The 16079-nt window shown below is 36.7% G+C and overlaps 1 protein-coding gene across 1 annotated transcript; it reads right to left on the bottom strand.

Moving 5' to 3' along the window:
* Positions 1-5033: 5033 nt before the first annotated feature.
* On the bottom strand, positions 5034-6982 carry ccl20b (chemokine (C-C motif) ligand 20b). Its single transcript, XM_048175385.1, has 4 exons — positions 6823-6982; positions 6261-6363; positions 5763-5840; positions 5034-5665 (listed from the first exon to the last, which is right to left on the bottom strand). Exons 1-4 carry the CDS (start codon positions 6884-6886, stop codon positions 5617-5619), a joined length of 294 nt encoding a protein of 97 aa, XP_048031342.1. The 5' UTR covers positions 6887-6982; the 3' UTR covers positions 5034-5616.
* Positions 6983-16079: the final 9097 nt, after the last annotated feature.

Below are 16079 nucleotides of genomic sequence, written 5' to 3'. Positions count from 1 at the left end.
TGATGTGCACCTCTTCAAAAATGTAACAACGCGTCAATAGAGGGTATGCACGTGACGTCACCGTCGACCGTTACAACTGCGGTCACGGCCACTGAGTGGCAAAAGACTGAAGGAGCTCGCACACCGGACGCGAAGCTCAGCGCCTCGCCACGTATTTAAAATTCGAACGCATTGTTGTAGAACTATTGTACGCACACCGGCAGCGACATTCGGCGTCTGTCCGCGGCGCCCAGCTACGACTCAGAAAAAAATATAAAACAATGCGTTCGAATTTGAAAGACGTGTCATGGCGCAGCGCGGCGCTGAGCTTCGCGTCCGGTGTGCGAGCCCCTTGATTGGCAGTATTGGTTTTCAGCGTGAATGTCGCGAAAAACACACAAAACACATCCAAAACGGGAAAAAGCTTTGTGATTGACTGTACAAATAGCTTTGATACAAACCCTGAGGTATATATTTAAAAACTGCAGAAAGCAACAGGGAAAAAAGCAAATGGATCACTGCAATTCACAGAAACAGCTGGACTCCAGGCAGAGAAACATGGATTTGCAGTTATCATTTTGTGTCAAATTGTTGGATTTTGAGGTAAAAACCATACCGTATATACTGTATTGTTATATATTAGTTTGACAACTCATCAATTAAATATTTTCCATCTTATATTCTGCATAATTGGGTGTTTTTCAATAAACAACACTGACAAAAACTACACTATAAAACTATATATGTTTTAGGGCTGAACAATATGGCCGAATGTCGCCGCCGGTGTGCGTACACTCATAGAAAACAATGCGTTCGAATTTTAAAGACGTGGCAAGCAGGGCCGGGTCTAGGGGGGGGCATTGCCCCCCCAGAATTTCCTTGTGCCCCCCCAAAAATGTGCAGCCAACAATAAAAATGAATAAGCCTACATAAACATTAAAAACGTCTTATCTATTGAATAAGGATCGGCCACTTTAATCACAGAAAAAAAAGTGAATATTATGCTTATAATGATATTTAATCTCACAAAAATGGACTTAAAATCCAAAAACATGCGAACTGGGAAGTAACGAACATTAATCAGAAAACAAGTCGAAAACAAGTGTACACCTAATCTTCAAGCAAGTAGCCTAAAAAAAATATCACAATGAGGATCACATCTGCATCAGCCGAAAATATTTTCTGCATGCTGAGATAGCTGTCAGCGAACATTTCCTCAGTAATTTCGTTAACAATGAATAATTTGAACATTATATCCAGGGGCGGCGCTAGGGGTGGGCTAAGGGGGCTGGAACCCCAAATGTTTTTCCAAAAGCCCTGAATCTTTCAGGTTTGAGGTTTCTGTGCTGCGTGTTTTAAAGAGAAGTGTGCATCCGAAAATACAATGTAGACTGAGACTCTATATGACAACTAAAAAGATGTTTGAGCCCTCTTTCATGACCAGGTACAAGTCAATGCTGTTTCTTTGTTCCATTTGCACTCTGTACATGGGTTGAAGCTCTCAGTTTTGAGCTTCCAAAGTGCACCAGACTGATGCATTTAACCTTAAAATACACACAAATTTCTTAACGGGGGGGGCATGCCCCCGGACCCCCCTAGATGATGGTATATAATGTACATTTTATGAACTTTAACCAAGAATACTACAAAAAACGCTCCTTTCATGTCAGTAAATTAAAATGTCATTAGACAAATATAGATTTCGGTTAAGCCCCGAATGTTTACAACTGTCTGGCTCCGCCCCTTATTATGTCCATAAATAATTCCCATGGCCTACATAGCCAGTACAAATTAGGCTATAGCCTATAATTTGTTAGCCACAAGACGATTCTTGATTAATCAAAAAAACAAAAAGTTAGCTATGAATATTAGCCTAGAAAATGCTGCCCTACCAAAATTTGTGATTGCCCCCCCAGTCCAGCAAGCCTAGTACCGGGCCTGGTGGCAAGGCGCTGAGCTTCGCGTCCGGTGTGCGAGCCCCTTCAGTCTTTTGCCACTCAGTGGGCGTGACCACAGTCGTAACGTCGATGGTGACGTCACATGCATACCCTCTATATAGGAATCCTATCAAAAACTCAAAATTTGTATGTTTTGCGTCGTTTATGGTTGCTCAAATCGATAAAATCAAGAACCCAGAAGGTGTTTATATCGTTTACATAACTTATATCGTTTTTTAACTTTAAAAGTTGTCGCCTTTAATAGCGTTTTGCGTCTGCTGATACTGAAATGAATATGGATACCTGCTTACCTTATTTGTTTTTGACTTGGTTAAATATCCACATTCTTCATGGTATTGTTTGCAGGGAAGAGAAGCTATTTTATCCCACTGAATAGTAATTTGGTGTTTTCACTTAAGTTTTGTAGTATTCAGTTCACAATGTTGATCTGGTTACCATGAGAACAGTGTCACGCGCTGCTGCTTCAGCCATCATAGAAAATGTCCAAATAAATACATGTTTAACAAGCTGACATAAGTCGATTCAACAACAAAGACAACACTTTCAAAAACACTCAGCTATGTGATTATTTTATTGAGTGAGAGGGAGTGGGTTAAATCAGTGACATTATTAGATTTGATATACGGCGTCTTCCTGTCACCTCCTCAACCTGCTTCCCTTAGTGTGTTTTTACACGTATAAAAGGCAACAATTGTATTACACCGTCCAGTTTTTTTTTTAACGATGATGTGAGCTCCTGTTGCAATTCTCGATTCAGCATAAATGACCTACAATCGCGACAGAAAATCAAAAATACTGCCCTAACTTAACTAGCAGAAAGGCAGCGCGATATAAACAAACCCAGACTAGAACTGAACGCGGCGTGACGGCAGCTTTACATTCTCTATATCTACCTCCTCGATGGCAGGAAAGTCTTTCAATTCATTGGAAAAGTCGCTCATCTTCATAACATAAAGATCACGCCCAACATATTTTGTGATTTTCTGTTTTACCTTTCTAAACCAGCACAGAAAGGACTTTTCTCCATCTCTTCCATTCTAATTTTCACTGCTTGCCCTCCACCGGTATTTCGTGCGTCACCAGAACCACGTGATTGCAAACAACCTATTCACAGAAACAGCTGGACTACAGGCAGAGAAACATGGATTTGAAGTAAAATCATACAGTATTGTATTGTATTGTCATTGTTATTATGTTGACAAATCATCAATTAAATATTTTCTTATATTCTGCATAATTGTGTGTTTTAAAATAAACACTGACAAAAACTATACTATAAAACTATATATGTTTTAGGGCTGGACAATATGACGATACATATAACATTGGTATAAGTGATTACGCGGATTTAAACCTACCGATATTGTAGTTATATAAAATATTCACAGGCAGATTTGCTTTGTGTTTCCCCGGCGTTAAATCAGGCATATAAATGTCAGGAAACACGACTCCTGGCTACATGTCAATATCCATGGATTAGGTTTATTTGACAAGTTGTAAGAAACACTTTCGAGCCCAACCTTTAGTGTAATCGTTTGTTTTACTCGCGTTTTCGCAGTTTCCCCTATTCAATCCAGTCATGCAGCAGGTTCTTTTGCCACTCAGTCCAGCTGAGGGAGCGCGTTCCGGCGGGAAAGTGACGTCGATGCATACAGCGCTCCTCCTCTCCATCTCGCTCATAGCACTAACGGTTGGAGGGGAATGGTTTATGCGTTTTCAACCCAGAGCCATAGAGAGAGATGTTTTTTATTTAGGCCTACTTAATCTTATTTTGTTTCTCGCTAAATATTTTGTACACAAATGTAAATTTTCTAAGCCTTTCTTTAACGTTTTTCTGGAGGAGTTAAAATTGTATTTGTTTTTGATCTCTGACTCTTCCAATAAGAAAGCTGTAAAAACTGTCGCCTCTTGGGTTGTATACCAAAGAATATACACTAACAAGAAGCGACACTCAATAGAAAGTTCTATTGCAACAATGGTTTTGCATTACCAACCCTGTGAAACTACAGCATGAGAAGAAAGTGCTGCAGCAAACAGATATATTGAGTAATTTTAAAACCATGCGGTGCATAAGAAATATTTGAACAACTTCAGCATGTGAATCGCAACGGTGATAAAAAAAAATGCTTCACACTGCAATGCATGCTGGGTATCACCATAGGACAAAACTCCCATCATGCACTGCAGTATGAATAATTATTGTCACCACTGTTGAGGATTGTATGCTATATTTTCATGTATAAGCCTGAATGGTAATAGTTGTTCATTTTTAACACTGAAGCATTATGGTGGCATTTGTTTAATGGAATTATTTTGTTGCAGTTTTGTAATATCTGAATCTCAGTGAAGAAACCAAAGAGAAAGAGACCTCTTTATGATGCTAATTTGAAATGGCTTTCAAGCCACAAATTCAAGCTGATCTGCTCCTTTAGTCTTTTGATTCAACAATGTACAAGTGTTTGCTGTGAAACACTATTTCAATTGTTCAAACACAAATCAATTTAAAAACATAAAAGGGTCAAGAGCCCAAATAAAACAAACCCCGACCACCATTATGGTGGCATACTTAAAACACCAACATCTAAACATCATGTTAATTCTCAATAAGAAATTCTTTAGACGTGTGACAATCTGGTTATAATAAGTAAATCAGATCTAGATTTAATGTCTTTTACCTTTAGTTGATTTCAATTAAATGGTTTTGGCTGAAGTCAGTTGTATACTTCCTCTTTTCTTCAGATTCTTGTTAACAACAGGTGTTCATCATTAATGATCAAACATCACTTAAAGGATTAGTCCACTTTTAAATAAACTTTTCCTGATAATTTACTCAACCCATGTCATCCAAGATGTTCATGTCTTTTTTTTTTTCTTCAGTCAAAAAGAAATTAAAGTTTTTGATGAAAACATTCCAGGATTTTTCTGCAATGGGCACCAAACAGTTGGTCAAAATTAGTTTCACTGCAGCTTCAAATTGTTCTACACGATCCCAGACAAGAAATAATGGTCTTATCTAGAGAAACAATCACTCATTTTCTAAAATGAGTGATTGTTCCCTCCCCCCACCCCCACCTCCCTCCATACAGAAGTGCAGAGTGAAATTAAGGACCTTTATTTAAAAAAATACAGTACAAAAATAAAGGAATATATGAGTGAAATATACAATTGCATACAATGTTTATTTAATTTTATACAGAGTTTATATAGTGGAAAAAAATTCCTACTTTGTCATACTGGCATGACTTGAACAGAAGAGGGCAGCACTGAGTAACCATAGGCACCATTCCACAAAATAAAGAATAAAATACAGGCTTGAGACCATTTGTGAATGGTTTACAGGTATCAAATATATAATTCCTTTAAATATATAATTGCTTTATAGAAAACATTTAAATGGTATTAGAATTAGTTAAAAAAACAAAACAATGAACTGAATTAGTGAGTTAGTTATCAGTACAAAAAGTATTTTGCATTGTAAAAAAGTAAAAAAAAGTTCTAAAATACATAGCAAATCTATTTAGTAGCTTGTAATTTGCCCTCTATAAATAATCTGTTGAAGAAAGTGCAATTAAGTAATGCCAATAAAGAATATAATTATATATATGTGTATATATATATATATATATATATATATATATATATATATATAGAAAGATCTTCAGAAGTAATTTTTGTGTTCTTAAGAGTAATTCGTAGAGCTGATTTTCTTCACATTTGCTGCTTTCATCCTACAAGGGACAGAACATTTCCGTTAATTTTCAGCACACAGTATGTGGTAAGACTGCATTCTTTCATGTTAGTGATTGATAAGTCACTTTCTCATACTTTAGGCACTCGACTCTTTTTTGTGTCCAAGGTTGTGTGGGGTCAGCACAGATTAATCTTCCTCTTTCGGTGTGGAAGCTGCAATGACATAAAATACCATGAATACCATGAGCATCAGAGACAATATTATCAGTTGCCTTATCAAATCAAAGTCAACACAGTTTATTCATGTGGCATTGCAAATTCAACCCACAAAAATATACAAAGAAAGAATGGTTTGGTCTGTATTATTACTGTTTTTGACAATCAGTAACATATATATATATATATATATATATATGTTATATATATATATATATATATATATATATATATATATATATATATTAGTTATAACTTTATATGAAATTAATTGAATAGCATGAATTCAGGGTGATTGAGACACTTTTTAAGTGTCTTCATCGCCCTGAATTCATATATAAATAAAAGTTGTTGCCACATTTTTATAATTCCTAACTTAACATGCATCAAACATGTACACAAAATAAAAATACTTACATAATAGCTGCAAGATCACAGCCGCCAGTTATGCCCTGGATATCATAGCCTTTCAGAACTGCACAGCGTCTGGGGTGTTTAGTATAACTAAGGCAGCAGGTGGCTGTGAAACAAAAGGGAACGAGTTATTCCTGTATTCACACATCTACAGTCTGTGTCAAACTTTCGACTAATGTCCAAAATGACAAAAACAATAGTAAACGGTATTGTATCTAGTGTCGCATTAAGGATTTTTACATGTGTTAGTTTAACAGACTGCTAATACAAGGGTTTCTAATATAACTTCAACTAGGAGAAGCTGTACAGGTAATGAGATCCATCTTCTTTTTGTACTTCAAATGTGCTCTTAATCAAGAAACATCTTCATTTTTAAATTGATAATAGTCCAGGCAATCAATGGGTTCTATAATAATAAAAAAATGTTTAAAGCAATTACTCAACATTTCAGCAGCATATTTTTACAGCACGTGTTGAATAACAGCATGCTGGCGGATTATCAACGCATACGGTAGAACAGTGTTTTAAAAGATCTAATGCATATTCTTTAAAAGCAGTCACTCACCTGCGTCTGTCTCCACCTGAAAAAGGAGGAGTGTAACCAACGTCAAAATACACAGTTTTACCATCTTCGAACTTTGGAAGTTGTCCAGTATCTCATAAGGGTATTTTTAAGAGAGCGGTAATCCACACAGAGAAAGAAGAGCTTATGTTGGACTTGACTGAGATCACTCTTTATAAGGCCTTGATTTGGGAGTTCCCCCACCTTTGGAATTTGTTTACTCCCCATTGAAATTCCTCAGATGTGGAGTGGATGGGTTGTATGCCACTGAGCAGGTGTGAGACAGTTGAACAGTAATCTACTTCCTGCTTTATAACCACATTCCTCTGATCGATGGAATGGTGAACTGTGCTCCAAATGTGCTTGAAAATACACATTCTGCTCATTTAAAAGCTAGTTTACAAATAAAGTGATTCATTTAACTTTTTTTGTAAAAGAGTTCAGATGTAAAAAGCTTTTTTTTTAACGTTCAAATTTTGTCAAATTGTCAAAATGTCAAAATATGTCTAATATTTGGGATACCTGTGATCATAAATAGCCTAATAGAATCAACTGACTGATTCCATGAACTAATTAAATATTCACAGATTAAATAAAGATTAACTTTAAGATTCAAAATAAAGCACATTTTTACACCTGTAAAGTTCATGTTTATATGATTTACGTTTTAGATGCTGTTTATGCAAATGTAAGTAAGTGTGCATGTGACAGAACCACTTAATGACATGAATACTAACGAGATCATTGTGTTGCACCGTTGCATGCAGAGAAAAACGCAGTGTTGCTGGTAACGCATTACAAGTAATGCAAGATTTATACTGCTTTCCTCAAGTAACTGGTAAAGTAATATATTTCTTTTAAATTTACAACAAAATAGGTGAGTTTACTTTTTCAGTTTAAAACTTAAGATAAAAATCACATTTGTGCTTCATTTTTTGTGTCCTATTCTTGGGTTGCGCCCTCTACTGTACAGGCACGATTTTGCATTTCCTTCAGCCTGAGGCTTATTCATGTCACTTTTGTTGCGAAAGGGCCTTTACATTTGCCAAAAATAGAATTTTTGTTTTTGTTATTAAAAAAACAAACAAGCCCCGGCCAGATGAGAAAAAAGTAACACAAAAGTAACATAACACATTACTTTCCATAAAAAAGTAACTAACGCAATTAGTTACTTTTTTAGGGAGTAACTCAATATTGTAATGCATTACTTTTAAAATTAACACTGCAGAAATGTATGAAGAGCAGTCATTTTTGTAAACAATGTATCATGAATGCATCTGATTTTAGATTAATTTTGGGTGATTTATGTATGTATCAAAGAGTAACTGTTATGACTCATCTTATTGGCCTATAGTACTCAATCTTTTGGACTTATGAACTAAAATAACATAAACATTTACAGTTGGTCACAACTTATTACACATATCCTTCAGTTCATGTTTTATCTTGGCAATGACAAACTTCCACTGAGAGTGTCACTACTGACGTGAAGCAGATATGATCAAATGTGCCGACTCAATCACATATAAAGAAAAGATTCACTTGTATGTTTATCTGGTCTAGAGCAATAAAGGGATAGTTTATGTCTTCTCTGGAACACTCAAGAAGATATTTTCAAGTGTTTTTTTGGTCCATTCAATGAGAGTGTTAGCTTGGACTCCATTGACTTTCACTGTATGGATAACAAAGCGAGTAAATGATGACAGAATTTTCATTTTTGGGTGAACTGTCTCTTTAAGGAACGGACCTATTCTTAATTTTCTGGACGAACAAAACTTCACAATAAGGCTCAGATTTCAAGGGTTGCATGTGGTTTTAATCCTTTTCATCCTTTTTGATCATTTCACATTATGCCGATCTTAAAGCGCTTCTAGTATTACACTGAGACATTTCCCTTGATTTATGTGGTTCGTTTTCTTCATGTTCCTGCTGCTTTGTGCAAGAAATCAGTTGTCATGATTGAATTCTAGAAACAGAAAGGAGAGGACAGAAGTGATGGTGTTTATGAAGTAGACAGGATAGCTGATATATTTTATATTTTAAAGCTGAATTGATATTATATTACTCCAGTGTCACCAATTCCAATTAAATCTGCAGAAATTAATAACTCACTGTATGAAGAAAATAGCACTGGCTAATTTTAGATGTGACCTTTTATCATTTTTAATTTATGGAAAATGATAAAATCAAAATGTGTACAATTTTGGATCTGGGCTTAAAATAGATTTGACCTTTGTTTTTTTTTTTCAAACTTTTCCAGCTACGTTCATATACTTTGTTTATGTAAAAGTCTAAAATTAGCAAGGTGCTAAATATAGATGTCCTAAAGAGCTATAAATAGCACCCAGGAAATGATGTGAATGTTGTTCTGTGTATGAGGACAGCAATATTTACATGGAAAATAGCTGATGATGAAATACATTTAGTGAGGCTTATGCTTAAAAACATGCAAATATAGAACAAGGCAAACATACACTAGAAACGATGTTTTAAAACAAGTACTTAGATCTAAACATTTAAAAACATTAAAAAATGAGTTTGAAATGAAATTGAAAATTGACAATTTTTGTACGTTAAGCATTTTTATTATGTATGCATGCATATTAATGTACAGTAGTCAACATTTGAAGGGGTCATCAAAGTTGTCCTAAAACCTTCTTCTTAGGACAACTTTGAACCTTTTTGATCCAAATGTTGACTACTGTATTAAGCAAATATAGTCCTCATATTTATATTTATATTTATATATATAGTTACGGTATGCTGGTGTAGAGATGAGGCAGATCACAGATTTCCACAATCAGACAATACTTTAATGAACACAAAGGCAGAGTACATCCAACATACGCTAAACACAACAGAGAACGGACAAGGAGTGCAGGGAGTGAGTGCAATATATAGGGGTGCTGACAATAGAGTCCAGGTGCAGGTGATCCGTGATGATGGGGAGCTGACGAGGGAAGTGAGTGCAGGTGACGAAACAGGAGGATCATGGGAAATAGAGTCCAGGGAAACACGGGATCTGTGACATATATATTATTTATAGCCTATTTATGGTAAAATGTATTATGGTACATATTTAGTGCAATTAAATGTATTTTAGCCATTTAAAAGTCAAGTCAAGACATCTTCATTTATATAGCACTTTTCACACGATATATTGTTTTAAAGCAGTTTCACCGTGACAATAGGAAAATTCTTATCGAGCTAAAGTTGGTTTATGATTGAATCACTTCCGTTGTAAAAATGGTTAATTACTACATAGGGGCCACTTAAATGACACATTTCCTACTGAAAACCGAATACCTTGTATCCAAATACCTAATGCATTCTTGCCGTTCTTACGCGTTTAGTTTGTGTGTTTGAGTGTGTATGTGGGTAGAAGCTCTTTTTAAAAAAGTGATATTGTCTGGTTAACTTGCTGGTTTACTTTAAAAGTATAAACTGCATGAATCATGCAATCAGTTGAACACTTAAAATGAATAAATGTGATTAGTATATAGTGCCCTCTGTAAGTATTGGGACAGTAAAGACAAAATTGCTCTTTTAGCTGTGTCAAGACATCTATAAATATGATTAAAAGATTAATATGAGGCAGAAATACAGAATGTCACATGTATACATTTTATTATTGGCTGTTTCAACACAAAATGTTTTACCAACTAAGAACAACAGCACTTTTAGGGTGCGTTCACACTTGTCATGTTTGGTTCGATTAAAACGAACCCTGGTGCGATTGCTCGGTTAGTGCGGTTCATTTGAACATATGTGAACGCTGCCATCCGAACCCTGGTGCACACCAAACAAGCGGACCGAGACCGCTGAAAAGATGGGTCTCGGTCCGCTTCCAAACGAACTCTGGTGCGGTTCGAATGATATATGAACGCAACACGGACCAAAGACATGTAACAGAACCAAACAGGAAGACGAGAACCTAAAAAGGACAGAATCCTCACGCATGTCGGTTTTTCTTGTCATAGTCGCGAGTTTGCCCATCACAGGCATCAGACGCGCGTCTCCACGCAGCAGATCGTTTGTGTGTGCAAATGGATTCCCGCCGGTGTTTTGACTACTTTACACATTTTATAAGCTCTTCACGAGTTCCCAGCTGGCCAAAATACCATCAGATGCAGGCTACGCACCGCTACGCACACAGCATTGTTTTGGATGTTCGGTAAGTTCCGTCTCAAAATACGTCATAAAATCCGACCAATCACGTTGTGAATGTATCCCTATGCCTTAAGGTTCGGTATCTTTTGGTTCGGTGATAAAATTGCAAATCTGAACGCTAACTGGACCAGGACAAAATTTTTTTTTTTCTTCTTTGGTCCGGACCAACTGAACCAAACGAACCGAACTACAAGTGTGAACGCACCCTTAGAGTTTCAATCCTCTGCCTAATATTTAATTGAAAACCCTTACAAGCAAACACAGGAGCGAGTCTGTGACATCACCAGACTCTTGGTTTCACACTTTGAAACATTTTCCAGGCCTTTAATGCAGCCATTTTCAACAGTTGCTTGTTTTGAGGAGTTTCTGCCTTTTTATAGGCCATGTGTCGACTTTTTCCAGTGGCTAGCGTACTTTTGCAATTGTTTTCAATGGAAGCGCCGCGTTTTTTAAACAGCAGGAGTGTAACGAGCGTCTTTTTCACGCTCAAGCGCTGAGAACTCTGCATTTTTTACCAGTCGCCTCGAGTTGAGTAAAACGGTAAACTCATCACCGTCACTTTTTAGCCAGCCGTCCAATCAGAGTGGAGGAGGGGCGGGACAAATACAACACCGACCAACTGTCGCAACATTCTTGCAGTACAATGAATCAACAAGCAGAGAACGGAACAAAATGGATGAGAAATTAATATTGCTGGTCTCTGAACATACATAGCAAGTAGGCTACTCTACACTGTGTCGACATTTTTAGTCTGAAACAAATTATCTGCGAAATAAGTTACAAGTAACAGTGCCACGGATATTCCGTATCATATCAACAGAGCGTCTCAACTGAAAATCGTTCTCAAGCGTGCACAGATAGGCGTTTTCAGCTGGTTAAAAACGCTTTGGTGGACACACGGCCTAATCTCCTCTTCAGCTGGTGAAATGCTTGTTCAATAGGATTTAAATCTGAAGATTGACTTGGAATGTCCTGAGAAATTAGATACCACTGGCAAGCTTCAGCACCCGACAACGACCAGGTCAGCTGAGAAGATCAACAGCAGTTGATGGTAGACAAATGACAAGGGCGCTGAAAAAAAACTATAAATTAAATGTCAGTAAAATCACCAGCAACCTCCAGAAAGATGGGGTGATGGTCTCACAATCTTCACCAACAGAATTACAGAGGATACCAGCAAGATCAAACATCTGATCGGTACCAAAAATAGGAAAACCAATTAGAATTTGCAAAAACACAGAGTTTTACAACAGAGTTTTATGGACAGATGAGACAAAGATTAACCTTTTCAAAGTGGGAAAGCAAAAGTGTGGAGAAAACAATAAACTGCAAATGATCCAAGGCATACAGCTTCATCTGGAAAGCATGGTGGAGGTTGTGTCATGTCATGGGCATGCATGTCTGCCTCTGGAACAGACTCACTCATCTTTATTAATGACTTATTCAATGATGGCAGAAGAAGAATGAATTCAGAAGTGTGCAAAAGAATCTTGCCTACCAGTGTGTCATCACTGGGAAGTGCTTCATATGGTAACGGGACAATGACCCCAAACACTATCTGCATTGTAAAAAGCGCTATATAAATAAAGGTCACTTGACTTGACTAGTACTGCCAACTCGATAAAGATTATCATGGTAAAGAAATTTTGGGTCTTAGATTGGCCAAGTCAGTCTCCAGATTTAAATCCGATTGAACAAGCATTTCACCAGCTGAAGAGGAGACTAAAGGCAGAAACTCCCCAAAACAAGCAACTGCTGAAAATGGCTGTATTAAAGGCCTGGAAAATGTTTCAAAGTGTGAAACCAAGAGTCTGGTGATGTCTATGGGTCACAGACTCACTGTGACTGCTTGCAAGGGATTTACTTTTATACATTTACATTTACTTTAAATTAAACAGTCCCAATACGTATGCTCACATTAGGCAGAGGGATGAAACTCTAAAAGTGCATTTTGTGTTGAAACAGCCAGTAATAAAATGTGACATTCTGTGTTTCTGCCTCATCTTTTAATCATATTTATAGATGTCTTGACGCCACAGCTAACAGAGCAATTTTGTCTTTACTGTCCCAATAGTCTTAGGCCACCATTGTTTTAATGACCATCCATATTTATTTTCATAGATATATACACTAGATGTCGCCTTGGGGTTCTCAGCATGCGTCAAAACCTGCCGCCATCTTGGAACAGGGGTCTTGTCATAGGAAGTAGCTAGGTAACGCTGCTATCTCCGCCTGTACTTTGAATTCATGGATGATGCCGGACATCTAAAAACCAGACAGCAAGGGATTCCACAAATGATAATGTGTTTTATGATATTGAATGTTACGAAATTATATTTCTGGTTATGTTGGTTTGTTTCAGTCCTTGGTTAACAACCGCAGCTAATCCATGCTAGCTACCCATTAGTTTTTGACAGTTTGCGTGGCAGGGGCAGCTGCCACTCGAACTGTCACCGCTATATGCGCCTGCCCTGCGACCTGCCACGGATAAACGTGCCTGTCAGTCGACCTGCCACGGCTATACCCGCCTGCCCCGCGACCTGCCACGGATAAACGCGCCTGCCCCGCGACCTGTATGCGGTCACGCCATCTATGCTTAAAATGTATTGCGCGTATACATGAAGTTGCGTGGTAGGTGTTAAGTGTCGGTAGAAATATTTTTTGAAATTCATAAAAAATAAATAAAATGAAACTGTTTACTGCAAACGTCACCTGATTCTTGTTATACATGTTCCCAATTAAGTACAACTGCGGTGACTATCATGTTGTTTTACTGTTTTATTCTTTAATAATTATATGTCAAAGTCATAGACTACCTCACTATACAGACATATTTTAAAAATTCATAAAAATATGAAATCAAATTTTTTTCTACAAACTCCACCTGATTCTTGTTCTAGATCATGTTGTTTTTCTGTTTTATTCTTTAATAATTATATGTAAGTAACGATAGTTCATTCGAAGTTTACTCAAGTGGAAGAATGTGACTAATAGACTTAGGCCTACTAGCACTATGCATTATATTTTTAAAAAAGTAGATTATCTTAATATCAAAACCTTAAATTTTCTCTGGACTCAATGATAAATACATGTCTGACCGTTGGAACGAACCAAAAAAACAACAAAAAAAACTAGAAAATTGCATTCATGACGATTTATGGTGATTTTATTTCCTGTACATTGAGGAAGGCTCCCCTGTTCCAAAATGGCGGCTCTATTGACGCATTTGTTCCAATGAACTGCCGTAGCCAAGGCGACATCTAGTGTATATATCTATGATTTATTTTTCGGTCTCTTTATTAACAGAAAATACAAACACGAAATAAAGGAAATATGTACACAAAATGTACAAAAAAAAAGAAAAGAAAAGAGTTTTCTTGGCACTCCAGTCTTTTTCCATTCCATTTAGGTTTAAGAGAGCCAGGTTCCTGCTATTGCTCAAGGGGAAGTCACAAAATACTTGACACTTAGAAGCTGTTTTTCTGATTTTTTTTTTTTTTTTTTTTTCCTGTAAAAAATCCTGTATTTCTGGTTATATTCTAATAAAGAGACTGAGCAATAATTATATGGTCATTATACCATAGCAAAAATATCATATAATGGTATAATTGCATATGGTATAAATGTTATAATCTAATGTGATCATTGCTGTACAAAGTCTGGTGTCTTCTGAGGCTGACCAGGCATGTTGTTAAACATTTATTAAAAGCACACATTCCTCAAAATACAGGTTCTATATTGGCATCTACAATTCCATGAAGAAACATAACACTAATGGAACTTTCCATTGCACAAAAGATTCTTTAGAATATTAAAATGTTTTTTCATACACACACAAAACACAGTTCACTGAATCGTTCTTCTGTGCAGACAAGAAGCAGCAACACTACGAAGAAGGCCCTTTGCAGCACACTTCTTGGACATTGTTGTCTGTTGCGTTATCTTTACACGTTTATCTTTTATCTGCATACCAAGTTAATTTCCATGACCACTGTTTGGATGCCAGACATTTTTGTATCTTAGCTAACTCTTAAATTGTTAACTCATAAAATGCATGCGTCATAAACAGATCACCTGCTCGGGCGTCCTTCCTTCCTTCTAACTTGAACTTTAAGGTAAATGACGTTTACCAGAGTTTCGGGTGAGAGTACGGTCAGTGTTTTTCTTGGTGTTACCTTCAGGAGCATGTTGAAGACCAACAATGCATTCAGTTCTGCATTCACACTTTGCTGTCATAAGTAGACACAAAATAAGAAAGCTAAACGCCTCATTCTGAATGCAACAGCCCATATTTGTGTATAACACGTGAATGGCTCTTGTCTGATAAGCATTCTGATGTTTTTATAGATATCATTTTTCACTGCATGAATACTGCCACTATCTGTGCATACATCAAGTGTTTGTTATCCCCTCATGTTGTGTTGCAGTTTTTCTTTCCTTGAGTATCTGCTTTTTACTTAGTTTTTTTTTTTTTGTGAAATTAAAGGGTTAGTTCACCCAAAAATGAAAATTCTATCATTTATTACTTACCCTCATGCCGTTCCACACTCGTAAGACCTTCGTTAATCTTCAGAACACAAATTAATATATTTTAGTTGAAATCCGATAGCTCCGTGAGGCCTCAATAGGGAGACTTCCTCTGTCAAGATCCATAAAGGTACTAAAAACATATTTAAATCGGTTCATGTGAGTACAGTGGTTCAATATTAATATTATAAAGCGACGAGAATATTTTTGGAGAGCCAAAAAACAAAATAACGACTTATTTAGTGATGGCCGATTTCAAAACACTGCTTCATGAAGCATCGGAGCATAAATGAATCAGTGTGTCGAATCATGATTCAGATCGCGTGTCAAACTGCCAACGGCTGAAATCACGTGACTTTGGCGCTCCGAACAGCAGATTCGACACACTGATTCATCTGTGCTCCGATGCTTCCTGAAGCATTGTTTTGAAATCTGCCATCACTAAATAAGTCGTTATTTATTTATTTATTTATTTTTTTTTTTTGGCGCTCCAGAAATATTCTCGTCGCTTTATAATATTAATATTGAACCACTGTACTCACATGAACCGATTTAAATATGTT

This window comes from Megalobrama amblycephala, linkage group LG22 (assembly GCF_018812025.1).
Source record: "Megalobrama amblycephala isolate DHTTF-2021 linkage group LG22, ASM1881202v1, whole genome shotgun sequence".
In the NCBI taxonomy this organism is placed as follows: domain Eukaryota; kingdom Metazoa; phylum Chordata; class Actinopteri; order Cypriniformes; family Xenocyprididae; genus Megalobrama; species Megalobrama amblycephala.
This window is presented reverse-complemented; position numbering and strand designations above follow the sequence as displayed.